Source organism: Zalophus californianus, chromosome 6 (assembly GCF_009762305.2).
Source record: "Zalophus californianus isolate mZalCal1 chromosome 6, mZalCal1.pri.v2, whole genome shotgun sequence".
In the NCBI taxonomy this organism is placed as follows: Eukaryota; Metazoa; Chordata; class Mammalia; order Carnivora; family Otariidae; genus Zalophus; species Zalophus californianus.
The window spans coordinates 64,538,716-64,554,983 of record NC_045600.1 but is presented as its reverse complement, the minus strand read 5'-3'; the positions used below and the strand labels follow the sequence as shown (position 1 = coordinate 64,554,983).

At 35.6% G+C, this 16,268-nt stretch overlaps 1 protein-coding gene across 11 annotated transcripts in view; it reads right to left on the bottom strand.

Annotated features, from left to right (window-relative positions):
• Positions 1 to 16,268, bottom strand: part of HEATR5A (HEAT repeat containing 5A) — a 109,704-nt gene that overhangs the window by 27,893 nt on the left and 65,543 nt on the right. For 8 of the 11 annotated variants that reach the window (XM_027569978.2, XM_027569977.2, XM_027569976.2 and 5 more), the window contains 7 exons: positions 15,416 to 15,585; positions 12,471 to 12,497; positions 10,094 to 10,232; positions 7,803 to 7,982; positions 4,745 to 4,984; positions 3,046 to 3,227; positions 1,647 to 1,715 (listed from right to left, as the gene is read on the bottom strand). In XM_027569978.2, the coding sequence (XP_027425779.1) occupies positions 1,647 to 1,715; positions 3,046 to 3,227; positions 4,745 to 4,984; positions 7,803 to 7,982; positions 10,094 to 10,232; positions 12,471 to 12,497; positions 15,416 to 15,585 (1,007 nt within the window). The remainder of the gene's footprint in view (positions 1 to 1,646; positions 1,716 to 3,045; positions 3,228 to 4,744; positions 4,985 to 7,802; positions 7,983 to 10,093; positions 10,233 to 12,470; positions 12,498 to 15,415; positions 15,586 to 16,268) is intronic. The other 3 variants (XM_027569987.2, XM_027569984.2, XM_027569983.2) reach the window with 1 other exon arrangement.

Genomic DNA, 16,268 nt, shown 5'->3' with positions numbered 1-16,268 from the left:
ACAAATAATGAAGTGGTAGTAAGTCAGAGACTCAGCACATTTATTTGAGAGAGAGAGTGAGAGAGAGCAAGAGAGAGTATGGGAGGGGAGGGGGAGGGGGGAGAAGGAGAGAGAGAGTCTTAAGCAGATTCTGTCCTGCGTGTGGAAGCTGAAGTGTGGCTCAATCTCACAACTTGAGATCACCGCTGGAGCCAAAACTGAGTTGGATGCTTAACCAACTGTGCCACCCAGGTGCCCTTGGTACAACATTTAATACAGTTCTTTGAATATTCAAGGCACCAAACATATCCTAAATACAAGTGAATAAAAGAAAGTTGAAAGAATGGACTAAATTTAGTTTATTCCATTATGTTTATAAATAATTCAATTCAAGCCAGTTCTGCTTTTAATTATTGCAGGTCATTTGAGTGTCTGACAATCATTCCTAGAAAAGTTACTTTAAAATTATATATTATAATAGCTCTTAGGGGCATCTGTGTGGCTCAGTGGGTTAAGCTTCTGACTTTGGCTCAGGTCATGATCTCAGGGGCCTGGGATTGAGAGCCACGTAGGGCTCACCACTAAGTGTGGAGTATGCTTCTCCCTCTGCCTCTGCTCCCCCACACCCCTGCTCATGCTCACTTGTGCCCTCTCTTTTTCTCTCAAATAAATAAAATCTTTAAAAACAAAACAAAAAATTATATATTATAATGGCTTAGATACATGAAAAAATGCTCAGGATCACTTGAAATATAAATCTAAAACTATTCTAATATAAATCTAAACTATGTCTAAAATACAGACAAAAACCTAAAAGTTTGACAACTTACAGTATTGTTAAGACTGTGGGACAACAGGTATTTGCATACAATGCTGGGAGGAGTTTAAATTGGTAAACCCCAAAAATATAGTCTTTAAACCAGCAATTCAATCTTGTAGAATTTACCTCACAGATACACTTGTACCCAGTAAAGTGACCTGTGCGGAAAGTCATTTACTGCAGCAATGTATGTAATAGCAGAAGATGAAAAACCCATACATCCATCACTGGTTAAATAAATTATAACATATCCAACAGTGGATTACCATGTAGTTACATGAAAAGAAGGGGAAATTCTCTAAATTTAAAAAGTAAAGGGAAAGGGGGCGTCTGGGTGGCTCAGTCATTAAGCATCCGCCTTCGGCTCAAGTCATGATCCCAGGGTGCTGGGATCGAGCCCCACATAGGGCTCTCTGCTCAGCGGGAAGCCTGCTTCTCCCTCTTCCACTCCCCCTGCTTGTGTTCCCTCTCTCTTGTTGTGTCTCTGTCAAATAAAATCTTAAAAAAAAAAGAAAGTAAAGGAAAAGGAACAGCTGAGATTAATGGTTAGACAACTATAATGTAGAACCCCTGGTATCAAATACTAACTGGATAACTGCCTCCTAAGAGAGGGTTGTACTTCTTAAACTTTGTCTATTTATTTATAAAGATTTTATTTATTTGAGAAAGAGAGAGATTGAGAGAACAAGTGGGAGGAGGGGCAGAGGGAGAAGCAGACTTCCTGTGGAGCAGGGAGCCCAACGCTGGACTTGATTGCAGGGCCCTGGGATCATGACCTGAGCCGAAGGCAGATGCTTAACCGACTGAGCCACCCAGGCATCCAAACTTTGTCTTTTTAACCATTTACCTGACATGCTTTGGCAGTGACATCAGGTGGCGTCTCCGAAGAGAAGGCTGGCCTAAGTGCCGCTCCTACCTGGCAACAAATGACATGAAATATCAAGCATCAATAAGTAAGATAGCACAAACTCTCATTTTAATATTATTTTAAAATTATCTGTTTATAATAGGTATTCCAGACACCTATTGTTTCTGCCTGTCCAGTATATCTTCTTTTAGATAAGGGCACCTCAATTTTCCTTTGGGGAACCTTCTCTCTTACCCACTCTTTGCCCATGTTGTTGCTACAGAGCTGAGAGCCCTGCTTGACTCCAGGGACCCAAGCGGGGGGTTATAAAAGGTCTTCTGAAGATGTTTGCTGGGAAAACCGGGACAGAAGCACCGTCTCTTTTTAAGACCGGGTGCTAAGAAAGGCATCTTGATAACACCTGGGGAGAGCAAACTCGAAAATAAAGCCAGTGTAGAAGAAAGCAGAACCAACTGGGATTCGTGAAAAAAACTTTCCTTTTCAGCTTAAGGGAGCTGTAATTTTACTTCTATCATTTGCAATTTTTTTAAAGCAAGTTCTATGCCCAATGTGGGATTTGAACTCACGATCCTGAGATCAGAGTCCCATGCTCTACCCACTGAGCCAGCCAGGCACCCCTCATTTGCAATTTTACGAGGGCTAAAAATATAAGAGAGCTCCCCTTAAGTTGAATTGTAACATTTCATGCTAATATGGTAGTTCTATTTAACTCCTATCCCTCCCTTTTGCTTCCTCTCAGACCACACACAGGCATCTCCTGCTGGGAAGATTTGATGGAGAGAGCGGACTGGTGAATTGCTCCTGTCTCCCTAACTGCTACCCCACAGAAGCTGCCTCTGAATCACAAGGAGAGGTAGGGAAGGATGAATGATGGGATGTGTGTGATGGAATATGCGAACATTGTTATCTTCCTTGTTCTTCCTACATTGTTCAATGCACCAGTGAAACATCAGTTATAAAGATTACAGAACCAGTAATAGGAGCCTGAATTCTTTTCTAAGCTGAGAGGAAAAAAAGGAGGTTACATTTATTCCAGGAGTGATGATTTTAAGATAAAATATGCATGCAGCCTAAATGGAATATTTAGTAATGATTTAGTGTTATCTTAAGAATATTCAGATATTTTGTAAAGATTTTAATTAGCAATGTCCTTTATTCCCCCCAAATTACCAAGAAGGTTTTTTAATTATTAAACTGTAACCTTACAAAAGACCTGTTTTATGTACCACTTCGCTTTTACTTGAAGATTTCTTCTTCAAACATATGCTTCTATATAATGATTATCCTGGTGATATATTAACCGAGACATATACTCATTTACATATTGAAAAGTGACATGCCCATTAGTTTCAAAAACTCTTGAACAAAAAGTGCTTACATTGGCTTGATACTGTTCCAGAATTACATGACCTGGAAACTCCGGTTCTGGAATAGCTGCAAATCGCCGAATAACAACTAACAGTGTTTCAAGGCCAGAAAGACGGAGCTGGTCACTGTGATCCGTGGCAGCCATAAAGGCCATGCGAATTAAGTCGGCAAGATGTAGCACCAAAAAGTCATCTACAAGATTAAAAAAATCTTATCAAGAAAAAGCATACGTTGGAACTAAGATTTACGTTAAATGATCATTTCTCCTCCTTATAATTTCAGACTTTTCTAGATTTTCTTTTAAATACCTCTGATTTGATTTACTGTTTCACTGTACTGTTTGTTAAATACAGACTTTAAAGCTGGATTTGCTGCACTACTGCAAATAATCACATACAAAAAAGTCCCAAGGCAAACAATTACGCAGCTATTCAAAAATCAAAGACAAAATCAGCATCCTTTAAGAGTGCTAACAGTACCTTCAAAAACAACCTTTTTTCAGACTTTCTGATAAAAGCACATTAGAAGGTATTTAGGAAACTTTGGGTATTGATGAATTAGGCAGTAATTAAATAGCATAACAGTAATTATGTCAAGTTGAAGCTGAAAGACTTAAATGTTCCTTTTGAAAAACATAGTTTTATGTGGTTCTTTATATGGACTAGATTATGTTATTTCTGTATGTCTTAACACATACACAAATGATAGGAATATAAAAAATATTTGTAGCTATAAAATTATAAATGAGAATTCTTTTCACGCCTACAATACATTCTTTGGCATAATGATTCTACTGGGGAGAGACACAGGACAATCACTTAACAATATTTCAACAATAAAACGTTCAGGGGTACAACTAACCTTTACTCAAAATATACCTGGGACTAATTTTAATAAGAATGTTATAGGTCACAATGAAGAAACCAACTCACTTAGTAAGTGCCAATTACAATTTTAATTGGGAAGAAAGGAATCAGTAAGCATCTATGATATACTAATTTTATACCTATCAGTATCTAGAATAGTGCTCATTACAAATAAAGAGACTCGATAAACATTTGCTTGAAAAATCACTAAAAAAGAGATACCTAATTCATACTCGCACACTGGCAATAGCAATATTTTGTTATATAATTCTTTCGTCTGGTAAAAAATATATCTATGGCATTTAGATATGTGCACTGTGTCTTTGAACACAATGTGCTTAAGTGAATTCAAGCTGTAGTATGTACACATACCCCTTTAGGTACAAACAATAAAACTGAATAAAAAGTCAAAGTGGCCTTGCAAGCAGGTTTACGTTACATTGTGATAGGCTCTAATGTTTTCTGGATAATATCTATGAAACCAAAATAATCGATAAGCAAAAATACTGTAAGTTGTAATTCAGAAAATAAATTTTGGGGGTAAGCTAATGCATGTACTACTTTCCAAGAACATGCTTATTTTCTATAAACTTAAGTCATGCACAAGTCCATTAAACAAAAGTGAATGACAATTTAAGAAGCTAAATCATTGAAAATGTGTATAAACATTAAAACTAATGTTTTATAGCTTTATAGCTTACACAAATATTATAGTCGAATTCATAACTGATTTGGAAGAATACAAACTACTTTCTAGTTTTACTTCTTAAATTAATATTAAAAACATAAGCAGACAACATTTCTATGTATATCCTTTGGTCTTTTCATCTTTATGCCACTTACTTCTTGAATCCCTTTTTTTCATTTCTTGTGCTAAAGCAATGTCAAAATGTGCGCTGTGTGCATTTTCACACTGGTTAATTATCCTACAGACACACTCGGCAGCAAAGACTCTAGTAGCCCAATGGGGATTAGTATATGGATATGATTTATCATCATTTCTGGTGGTCAGAACTGAGGCATCATCCCCTTTATCTCCTTCCTCTTCTTGCACTGTATCCACACAAGTTACAGCTGTAAAATCTTTTATCAAGGGAGAATACATGTAATTACAATCAAATGTAAGATACATTTATAAAGGAACACAAATGACTTCAAATTCATACTAGAACTGTTGTTGACCAATCATACATCTTTAACAATGTAATGTAATCACGTAAAATGTAAAATGATCACATCTAATAATCACAGACAACACTGGTATCTAAAGAAATGCTCTAAAAATGTTCCAGGTCAAAATGACAGAGTTGTTCGATTATATTCGAAGTGAAAAACCAAACATGACATAACAGACAGGATACTAAATACTAGGATAATTATCAGTCCCCACTACGTAGACAGTTATGCTTAAGGAAGCTCAACATGCTCTGCTATGGAGCATGGTGGATTGCACTAGAGAGGCTGTTATAACACTAGGGTCTTGAACAGATTTAAGGTTCCCGAACCCACTGAAAATGTCTGAAAATATTTTTCTTAGGACAGATCCACTGCTGTCATTGATAGTCTCATATTGTCATAATGGCCAGAGCCAGTGAGGAGTGAATCATTATTATTTTTTTAGACAGAGAGCGAGAGTGTGCGCGCGAGCACGGGGGAGGGAGAAAGAGAATCCCAAGCAGGCTCCATGCTCGGTCAGCAGCACAGAGCTCAATTCAAGGCTGGATCTCAGGACCCAGAGATCATGACCTGAACTGCAATCAAGAGTTGGGTGCTCAACACATTGAGCTGTCCAGGTGCCCCATTTCCTCTTTATATTAACTGTTAACTTATTAACTCTGTTTAACTTGACTTAAAATGGAATTAATGCTATAAAAAAAAGCAACATTTTTTTTCCTTAAATTATCTTGCATGTCAACATATTTTGAATGTGTTATGAAAGCAAAGATGTCACAGAATTATGCAAAGTCTTGTCTTAAGACTAAATAAGCCAAAGACTGAAATGCATGTTTTCCTAAGAAGGGATTCAACCAAACTACAAAGGATAAAGAACAAATGGTGAAGTAAAATTGAGCAAGTAAGCTCAAGGAGTATGAATATAAAATTAAAAAAAAAAGGTGAAAAAAATAGGTGAGATATCAGAAAAGTATAATCAACCTATCAAGACACATATAGATTTTCTTTCAAAGGAGAAGTCCTTGTAAGTTCTCAAGTAGTGGGGATAGAAGAGAGCCTTTTAACAAAGGAAAACATGTAGAGCACAGTAGTTGAAAGAGCAGATATAAATCATTGGAAGGGAACAGGACCAAGGTAGACAGTGGAGAATGTAAAAAAAATTTTTTTTAAATATCTTTCTTCCTTTCACATATTTAAACACATTAAATTATAAGGCTTGAGTAACTGAGTTTAAGAGCTACTGAAATACAAAGCTGGATTTTATTATTTTATTTTAAAGATGTTATTTATTTGAGAAGGAGAGAGAATGAGCGGGGAGGAGCAGAGGGAGAGGGACAAACTGTGCTGAGCACGGAGCCATATATGGGGCTCGATCTCACAACCCTAAGATCATGACTTGAGCAGAAATCAAGAGTGGCACACTTAACTGACTGAACACCCAGGTATCCTGGAAGCTGAATTTTATTTTATTTTTTTTAAAAAGATTTTATTTATTTATTTGACAGAGAGAGACACAGCAGGAGAGGGAACACAAGCAGGGGAGTGGGAGAGGGAGAAGCAGGCTCCCCATGGAGCAAGGAGCCTTATGTGGGGCTCGATCCCAGGACCCTGAGATCATGACCTGAGCAGAAGGCAGCTGCTTAACCGACTGAGCCACCCAGGCGCCCGAAGCTGAATTTTAAAGTCATGGAGGGAAAGGTTTGAATCCATTTGTATGTGTTTTTGGGCAAATTACTTAACCTTTCCAAGTCTTGTTTTCTCTTGTGTAAAATGGAATAATACTGCCTACTCATTGGATGGTTAAATGACTAAATCAGATAAGTATGTATAGTACCTGGAACAGAACTGATTTGTCTCCTTTCTTCATCTCATTTATTTTCTCTCTTACTCCAAAGATAAATTTGAGACTCACTAACACTTATACTGACAAAGACAACAGGGAAATAACATTGTTTTCTAACCCTGTTTGAAATCAACATTATTGAGTGCATTGAAACTCGCCTGCTCAAAATGTTGCAACTTTAGGGCACCTGGGTGGCTCAGTTGGTTAAGCGACTGCCTTCGGCTCAGGTCATGATCCTGGAGTCCTGGGATCGAGTCCTGCATCAGGCTCCCTGCTCAGCGGGGAGTCTGCTTCTCCCTCTGACCCTCTCCCCTCTCATGCTATCTCATTCTCTCTCTCAAATAAATAAATAAAATCTTTAGAAAAAAAAATGTCGCAACTTTTGATGATTTTTCTATTAAGCTGATTTGATGCAGTCCTTCAAATATTGTATGTTTGGGGGCATCTGGGTAGCTCAGTCGGTAAGCATCTGCCTTTGGCTCAGGTCATGATCTCAGGGTGCTGGGATCAAGCCCACATTGGGCTCCCTCTCCCTCTGCGGCTCCCCCTGCTTATGCTCTCTCTCTCTGTCAAATAAATAAAATCTTAAAAAAAATTATAAGTATGAAAACAAATGATGGAGCTACTCAAAGTCATGACATCACTTTTATAGTATAAATGACTACTTTTTAGTTTGTTTTATACAGGGAAGTCATAAAAGATAATCAGAAGAATAAAAAAACCCCACAGGCTTAAGTGTTAGATGGAAACACTAAAATCTTCATTTGAAAAAAGCAATAAGCAATTACAATCCAAATACTCAGACAAAATGAATTGTCACCAGCAATTTTATATATAACGTTTTCACTTTCAATTTTATTTCAAATGGTAACCACTGATACTTACCAGCTGATGCAGCAAGTACATCTTTACAAAGCTTTAACCAGAAGGAGAGCTTATCCACTGCCATAGATGTAAGCATATGATTTAAAGTCTCTTTGATATCATGGCATAACTTCTGATCTGTTTCTTTATCTAGTAAGGTCAATAATGCCCCTTCAAGGCCCACTTCTCTGATGTTAGCATCTGACAAGAAGAAAATCAATGATCTAAGTAATACAGAAAACAAAACTGCCATATGAGAAGCACACATATTCAAAAGTTATTAAAATATTACATGCAAATATTCTCATTGCAAAGTAATAAAGCACCTCAAAGGAGAAACATAAGCCTTGGTCTAGCATCTACTTCCTCTAATTCCGGAAATGCCAAAAGAACAAATAAATTTTCTCTTGAAAATTTAACTTACTTAGCATTTCTGAAAGCATTTAGATTCTAAAGATTATGCTATTATTACACTATTTTGAAAGAGAAATTATCTTTTAAAGACCAGAAGGAGGCATCACTGGGATAAAAGGTACAGCACAGGGAATATGTCATTGGTATTATAATAGCATGGTATGGTGACAGATGAGAGCTACACTTGTGGTGAGCATAGCATAACATAAAAATGTGTTGAATCATGATGCTGTACACCTGAAACTAATTAACACTGGGTGTCAACTATACTTCAATTAAAAAAAAAGATCAGAAGGAGGCAGCAGGAATGTTTCCGATTAGGAGTCGAAAGAGACAGAACCATTGTAATGTGAGTCATGGCTGGATCCTATATTTGGGTGGTGGTAAGGGAGGGTAGAAGGAGTCATAAAGGATATTTTTTGGATAACTGGGGAAATTTGTGTAAGAACTGCACATTTTATGATTGCTACTAAATCAGTGTTGATTTTATTAAGTGTGGAAATGACGCGTGGTCATGCAGGAGAATATTATGTATTAGGGATGAGTTGTCATGATGTCTGCAGCCTGCTTTCAGATGGTTTGGCAAAGGTCTTGTATATTTGGAAAGAGAGGAAGATATATAAAATGAGTGCCATAAAGATACTAAGTAGGTGAATATATGTGTTCACTGCACATTACTTCTAACTTTTCCTTTAGTTTGAAAAATTATAAAATTTAAAAAAGGGAATTATATAACAAGTTCTTTACTGTATTTTACTCACATAGCTAATTCAAGAATTCTAGGAACATATACCAGCATGTTTACACAATCAAAGCCAAAGCAAAAGATGTGGATAATTTCAGTGGTGAATATAAAGTGAAGGTCACTCGGGCGGAATATCCCACGATTAAAAGATTAAAATTTCTCTAGTTAAGGTAAGTCATCAATTGTTCTCAAATGAATTGTGCAACCTTTTTGATGACTACTATACTAGTTTAGCAATGTTGATTAACTCAAGCCAGAGTTAAAGTTTTAATATAATAACAAACTAATTTAAGGAGCACAGCATGACAGTAAAACACATTGTTGTGTGCTTTAGATACTGGAAAGCTTTGTGAAGCCTGAGACCTTCTAAAAGTGTGACAGCACTTTGGAAACTATATACATAAAAGAGTAAGATATTGCCATTCCTATTTTTGTAGGTTGTTTGAATTTGTGTGCATATTTGGGTTACACACATAATTTTAAAATAAGAAATCCTTTAATTCAGCCCTAAAATAAAGAAGAGGCGTAAAAACCCTCTAACCTGAAGAAAACTCATCTATGGTAAGTTTTTTATTAAATGAGATTTCGGAGGAAGAAAGGCACATATGGTAAATTACTTAAAGACTAAATCCAACTTCAATTGATTGCTGTGAAAAAACTTGCTCTAAAATTTAAGAGGCTCTCAAATTCATTAACAGGGATTATAAAACATAGGTAACAGATTGCTGGGCTCCACTCACAGATCTCTGGTTAAGCAGATTTGTGATGGGGCCCAATCATTTGCATTTTTTACAAGTTCTCAGTGAGGTGGGTATTGCTAGTTCGGGGACCTAAGTTTGAAAACCATTGCTCTAAACCAGTAACATTACTGGTCGGAATGATAGTAATTGTTAGCAACTGTCTCTTGTAGCAGGTTTAAGACATTATATATTAACTTTTAAATTTCATTTTAAAAACACTGGGGAGGCTATGTGCTACGGTGAGCGCTGTGAATTGTGTAAGACTGATGAATCACAGACCTGTACCACTGAAACAAATACATTATATGTTAATAAAAAGAAAAAACAAACAAAAAAACCCTTATGTTTATATGGAAGACATAAGATTAAAATAATGATTTAAGCTGGAGATAATGGTGATAAAAAAGTATTACCTGGAGTCAACTCTTTTCTGCTATCCTTAGCAAGCATAACAGCATGTTCTGAAACTTCAGCTGCTTCCCTCTGTACAAGCTGACGTAAACAAGCCAGTACTGCTCTTCTCAATAACAAATAGGGACTACAAAGATTCACCTGAAAAATACCATTTGGGAAATGAAAGAGCTGAAATTCTTGGTGGCATTTACATTAAGTCTAACAGATATTCACTGGATCCTTCCTGATTCTGTCCAGCCCATCACTGTGCTGGATGCAGTTTATTAAATACACAGAAACTTCTTCAAACTATTCCAGTACATATTTTTATTATAACTTAGACATAGCTTGAGGAGTAGCACATGTACTTGATTATGCAAATATTCATAAACAAATCCAAGCAGAACCCTCTCGAGTTTTAGAAGACATAAAATTTATGAGTAAATATAGTTTTGAGATAAAAGAAATACAACTGAGAATTTATTTGTAGCTCATATGTTTGTGCTCATGCAACATTATAATGTTTTATGATCCTCTAAGTAGAAATTTTTACTAAATTCATATAAGCAGTATAGCATACTGGTTAAAAGTGAGGCTCTGGAGTCAAACTGCCTCAGTTTGGGTCCTAGATCCACCACTTACGAGCTGAGTGACCTTGGGCAAATTATTTAACCTCTCCGTGCCTTAGTTTTCTTACTTGTAAAATGGAAATAACACTACCCCATGTCACAGGGCTGTTGCAAAATTACCACAAAGAAACATGCAGAAGGGCTTAGCACAGTACCTGGCAAATAATACGTGTTCAATAAATGTTATTATTAACTATTATTAACAGTCTCTATCAATAGTATTTTATTCAGATGCCATACAGAGTAAGTAAATGCATTTTCAAATAAAAGCAGAGAAGAGTTTTACTCAGAAAACATATTCACCAAAAACACTCTCTAGAGATACACATTAGAGACAAATTTTACATACATGTATATCTATTTGTATATGGATATGCATATGTGTACATAGACGTGTACATATTTTAGAGATATAGAATATTTTTGCTCATAATGACTCAATACATATTCTTTTTACTTAGTATTTGAACAAGGTAAATCTCAACAGGTTGTATCTACTGAAGTAAATGATATGATTGTGATATACCTTAAATGAACAATTAAAACAAGTCAAAGGTTCTGGATACAAATTCTTACTCAGTGATTCGTAAGTAGAATAAAGTATAGAGTTCTTGAAATTTATTTTTTTCTAACTATGAAAGTAAAGACCAGTTTAGTGTGGTTTATGACAATGTTTATGTGTCTTACGCTACTGATTTTCCAAGCAAAATGTGAGAACAGCATAATTCTTACAGTGATCTTTCTTTAGATCTCGTGTATGTGAGAAAAACAGGACTGAAGTAGGTGAGTTTGTTGAAAAGAGCAGAGGAAAAATTCTGAGAAAAAGAGTAGATGGTGACAGCTGGTTTTTGATATATAAGAAACACATGCAAAGAGAGTGAAACTCTAAATTTTATCAGAGGCCAAAAGACAGAAAAGATTTGTGAATGTATCATCAGTGAAACATATGAATGGGAACTGCTTATAAATATATTCTATTACACCCTCAAGTCATATCATGAACTCAAAAGTGGAAAGAGGAATGCCATTCACAAAGTCTCAAGTTAATGTCATCCCAGTCACAGAACCATTGTTAGAAACTAGTACATAGGATGGGAGAGGAGTTAAAATGTAAAAAGATTAAGTTTACTCATGCCCAAAATTATGGCTGTATTTTACAACAATGACAAAAAAGGCATTCTACGAGGCAATTTTAAAGAAAAGTTAATGAATCTACTAGTTATTTTCACTGGAATTTTACAAGCATATAATACAAGGCAGGTGCAGCATTTATTCAGGCTGGTCAAACACTCTTTTAGAGAAAGCATGCTTAAAAGTACTCTTTACTTGTTTGGTAGAAAAAAGGTTGAAGGTGGTCACACAAGCAAAATGAACACTTAATATCTCCATGTCATTCTCCAGCATTTATATGGGGAAGAGGAATAGAGTGAGTTAAGGCAAACAAACCAGGCAGGCAAAATATAGAAACTAAGTCAAACTGTAATTACAATTCCTTTCTGAAATGAATATATAAATCAAAATGATGCAAAATTAAGTGCAAGGAGTGAGTGCACCAGCTGGAGAAGGTTAGGGAGGATTTATTTACAGTGGTATTAAATAAACACCATGTAACATGCTATACATACTGGACTTTGCATTAACGGTTAGCTTAAATAAAGAGATGCAGGGGAAAACAACATGTACAACCAAAAAAAAAAAAAATAAAGACACAAAGAAACAGCACTGCAAACCTCAAAAATAAGTTAGGAATTGAGGGTCAGGGACCTACCAACACAGAATTATCCAACAAGATCTCCTGCACAAAAACAAATGACAGACCGGTCATGACAAAACCAAAAGATAAATACTAGGATGACTTTGACAACAGTCAGCTAAGCATTAAAATATAAATATTGATAGAGCTATCATTCAAATTGGCTTAGCCTCAGCTTTAAAAATATTGCCACAATTACTTCATTTTCCAACTTTAAAATATGAGTTGAGCTAAGATCTTGGAAATAGTCAACTCAAGATGTAAAGATATAAAATATACAATAACTTAAAAAATGTACATTTGTTTAATTAGGTTTTCCTTTGGAATCTCACATTAAGCCTCAATAACAAAGCCAGATCAAGTAGACATGAGTATTAAAGGAGTGATCTGGATTGCATTCACATGAGCAAGTGTCCAGCAAGGGATAAAGTTAATGGTTTACCTCATCACAAGTTAATGATAGATTTTTTATTCTTGGAAGCCAACTTTTAAAACTGAGAGTACTCAGAATTGCTAGTGTAGCTAAGACCAAGTTCAGAATGGAAGTTAAACAGCATGCAGTTAGAAGAAAACTCTTTCCAGTAAGATTCTTTCCTAATGATGAAATGTATTCTGAATATTCAGGGAGTTTCAATTAATATGAAAACATTTCATGCTAAATAATTAAATTCTCTGTACAAAAGAAAATCTGACCATAAAGTTGTTAAACAGGAAAGCAAAAGCAATTTTCTTACTACAGGGAATACTTTAAAATATAATAAATCCAGGGTGCCTGGGTGGCTCAGTCGTTACGCATCTGCCTTCGGCTTGGGTCGTGATCTCAGGGTCCTGGGATTGAGTCCCACACAGGGCTCCCTGCTCAGTGGGGAGCCTGCTTCTCCCTCTCCCACTCCCCCTGCTTGTGTTCCCTCTCTCACTGTGTCTCTGTCAAATAAATAAATAAAATCTTAAAAAATATATATATATATAATAAATTCAATCTAATAAATTCAGAATATAAGCTTACTAAAAAAATTAAGACATAAAATTAACAAACTATAGTGATAGCAATTTTTAAATGATTTCTGTAAGAAAATCATTTTACAGCTTAAATAAGAGTAACATAAATAAGATTTGTTAATTGTTAATTTTGATTTTCTCAATTGCTCTGAATGTTCCTAAAACAAAAATCTGATAGTGGTCTCTATTCTTCTTTATATGTAATCTTTCTCAGTCCGGGGGAAAAAAAAAAGAGTAATGAATTTGATCAGATCTAATTCATCAAGAATTAGTAGTAAGTTTTGTTCTTTATTTCCCAATAAACTAAGTAAATGAATTAATGCATCAGTTAGACAAATTTCAAAAGGCTACCAGTGGAAAATTTCTACTATAATTCAAGAAAAAAAAAGGCAGTATAATGGAGTGAAAGTTTGATCAACTTGCAAAGGAGTGGCTATTTTTCAGTAACTGGTTTTGGTGATGGCTCTTGGAACAGAAAGAATAATATTCCTAGGGAAAAGTCATTGAGTGGTAAAGGTAAAATCCTTCTTCCAGTTAGTGCTATTTTCTCCAAAACATGTTTGACCCAGACAGGAACCAAGTTTCTATGAGAAAAGTCAGTCACATCCTCTTTTTAAGAGTCTTATGTAACTTTGTGAAAATCACTATGAAGATTAATATAATGTATAAGTTATATGTTAAGAAAATAAAAACTATGTATTAAGTGGTTGGGACATGTGCCTTTACAGGCGGCATCTTGTGTAATCCTTGTGTTCTACAGACAAGGTAGCTAAAGCTGGAAGAGGTTGTGGGACTCCCCTAAGGCCACAGAACTAGGAGATGGTAGAACTGAGATTAAGAGCTAGCCATTAAGTGGGCGCCTGGGTGGCTCAGTTGGTTAAGTGACTGCCTTTGGCTCAGGTCATGATCCTGGAGTCTGCGGATCGAGTCCTGCATCGGGCTTCCTACTCAGCAGGGAGTCTGCTTCTCCCTCTGACCCGCCCCCTTTTCATGCTCTCTCTCTCATTCTCTCTCTCAAATAAACAAAATTTAAATAAGTAAATGAATAAGATCTTTAAAAAAAAAGTGCTAACCATAAGTATAAAGTCAGTAAGAAATAAAGAAATGGGGACTGAACTACAAGTTGAGAAACTGGATTCTAGACTTAGAGCTACCACTATACCTAGGTACGTAACCTTGGGCAAATTATTTGACTTTTTGGTCCTTGATTTATCTTTTTTATTGGGAAGGTTGGTTTTAATAACATCTGAGGTTCTTTCAAGGTCTGAAATGCTGCATATTCTGCCTCAAGCTTGTAAATGAAAGGTCTGTCTAAAGTAATGATTCTCAACTGTCATGTTACTAATGGGAGTGTGTTGTGGACATTCTAGGGGCAGAAATGTTTAAAAGCAATGGTGTTGTTTTAATTCCAAATGTAACTCAATTTTTGAGGCAAGTCCAGACAGAAACTGATGATACTCAAGGTAATCTTAAAACCACTGACGATTATGAACCACTTCACCAGAACTTTCAGCATTCATCTTGCCATATTTATTAAATGTATTATTAAAACCCAGATATTGATGGATATGCCACTAGAATATTAAGGAAAAATGTTATTTGCCCATCTGGGGTGGAGAGAACTTTATATGTAATTATGCAGAAAAAAGGAAGGAAAAAACAAAGACATCACATAAACTTTTCCAGGCCCTATGGCATTTATACAGTATCCGGGACATTTAAGCACCCTCTATATGTTTATTGACTAATGAATAAATATTCCAAATGTTAAGTTCAACACTAAGAGAAGAAAAATGAATATATGAGAGGTTTAAGATGTGACTACATAAGAGTTGGCCCTACCCCCTAAAAAAAAGACTAGAACTGAGAGAAAATAGCTATTGTACACAGACTAGAGAATAAATAAACCTAAGTTTCCAATGAAAAAAAAACTAAGGACTCACTAATAATTTTATACTCACACAGAGGCAGCTGACCAAGTTAGATAGGTTGACATGTCTTGGAGCAAACATATGAAGCTGCTGAAGGCAAGAAATGGCCTGAGCTTGAACAAGGCAGTCTGGATTATCTTGCATCACTGCACAACCCAAAAGACAGGAAGTCCTTAAGGTGGAAATGGAAGTACTATTACCTAAAAGGAAAGCAGAGAGCTTTGAATAATTGGTCTATGAAATCATTCATCTTTAAGCATATATTACTAGGTTTAAATTTTTTTTTAATACCAATTTTAATCTCAAGGATCTGTGAAATAAATTTCTTCTACAAAAGCAGGGATAATCCAGGTGACAGATTTTTAGGTTATGTTAGTTATTCTTACTCTGAAAAATTTATGTCAACATAAATCATTAGGCAAACAAGAACCTAAGACTAGGTTATATCAAATTTTCACGAAAAGGAGAATTAGAAATGGCTAATGAACTTAGCCCTGCTTATATTAGTTGAGTTGCTTTCAAATATTAAAATCATAGATTTTACATTTGAACAGATCAGATTATCTGAGCTTTGGGACTGAATCACTTACTTCTTAGAAGAGATGAGTTCTTTAAACTATTCCACTTGGTGTCTATCACCTTAATTGTTAAGGGAAGCATTTAAAAAAATATATCTAATCTTTCTAAATATAGTACTCCTTGTCTTTTCAAGGTAAGAGAAATCACACTGAATGGCATTTCACAAAATATATGATCACCTACTATGTGTCAATCACAAAGGCTTTTCAACTTTTCCCCCATTTGATAGAGAAGGAAACCAAAGACCAAAGATTTTCCAAAGGTCACTGAATTAAGTAGTGGTGGAACTTACATTAAGTTTCCT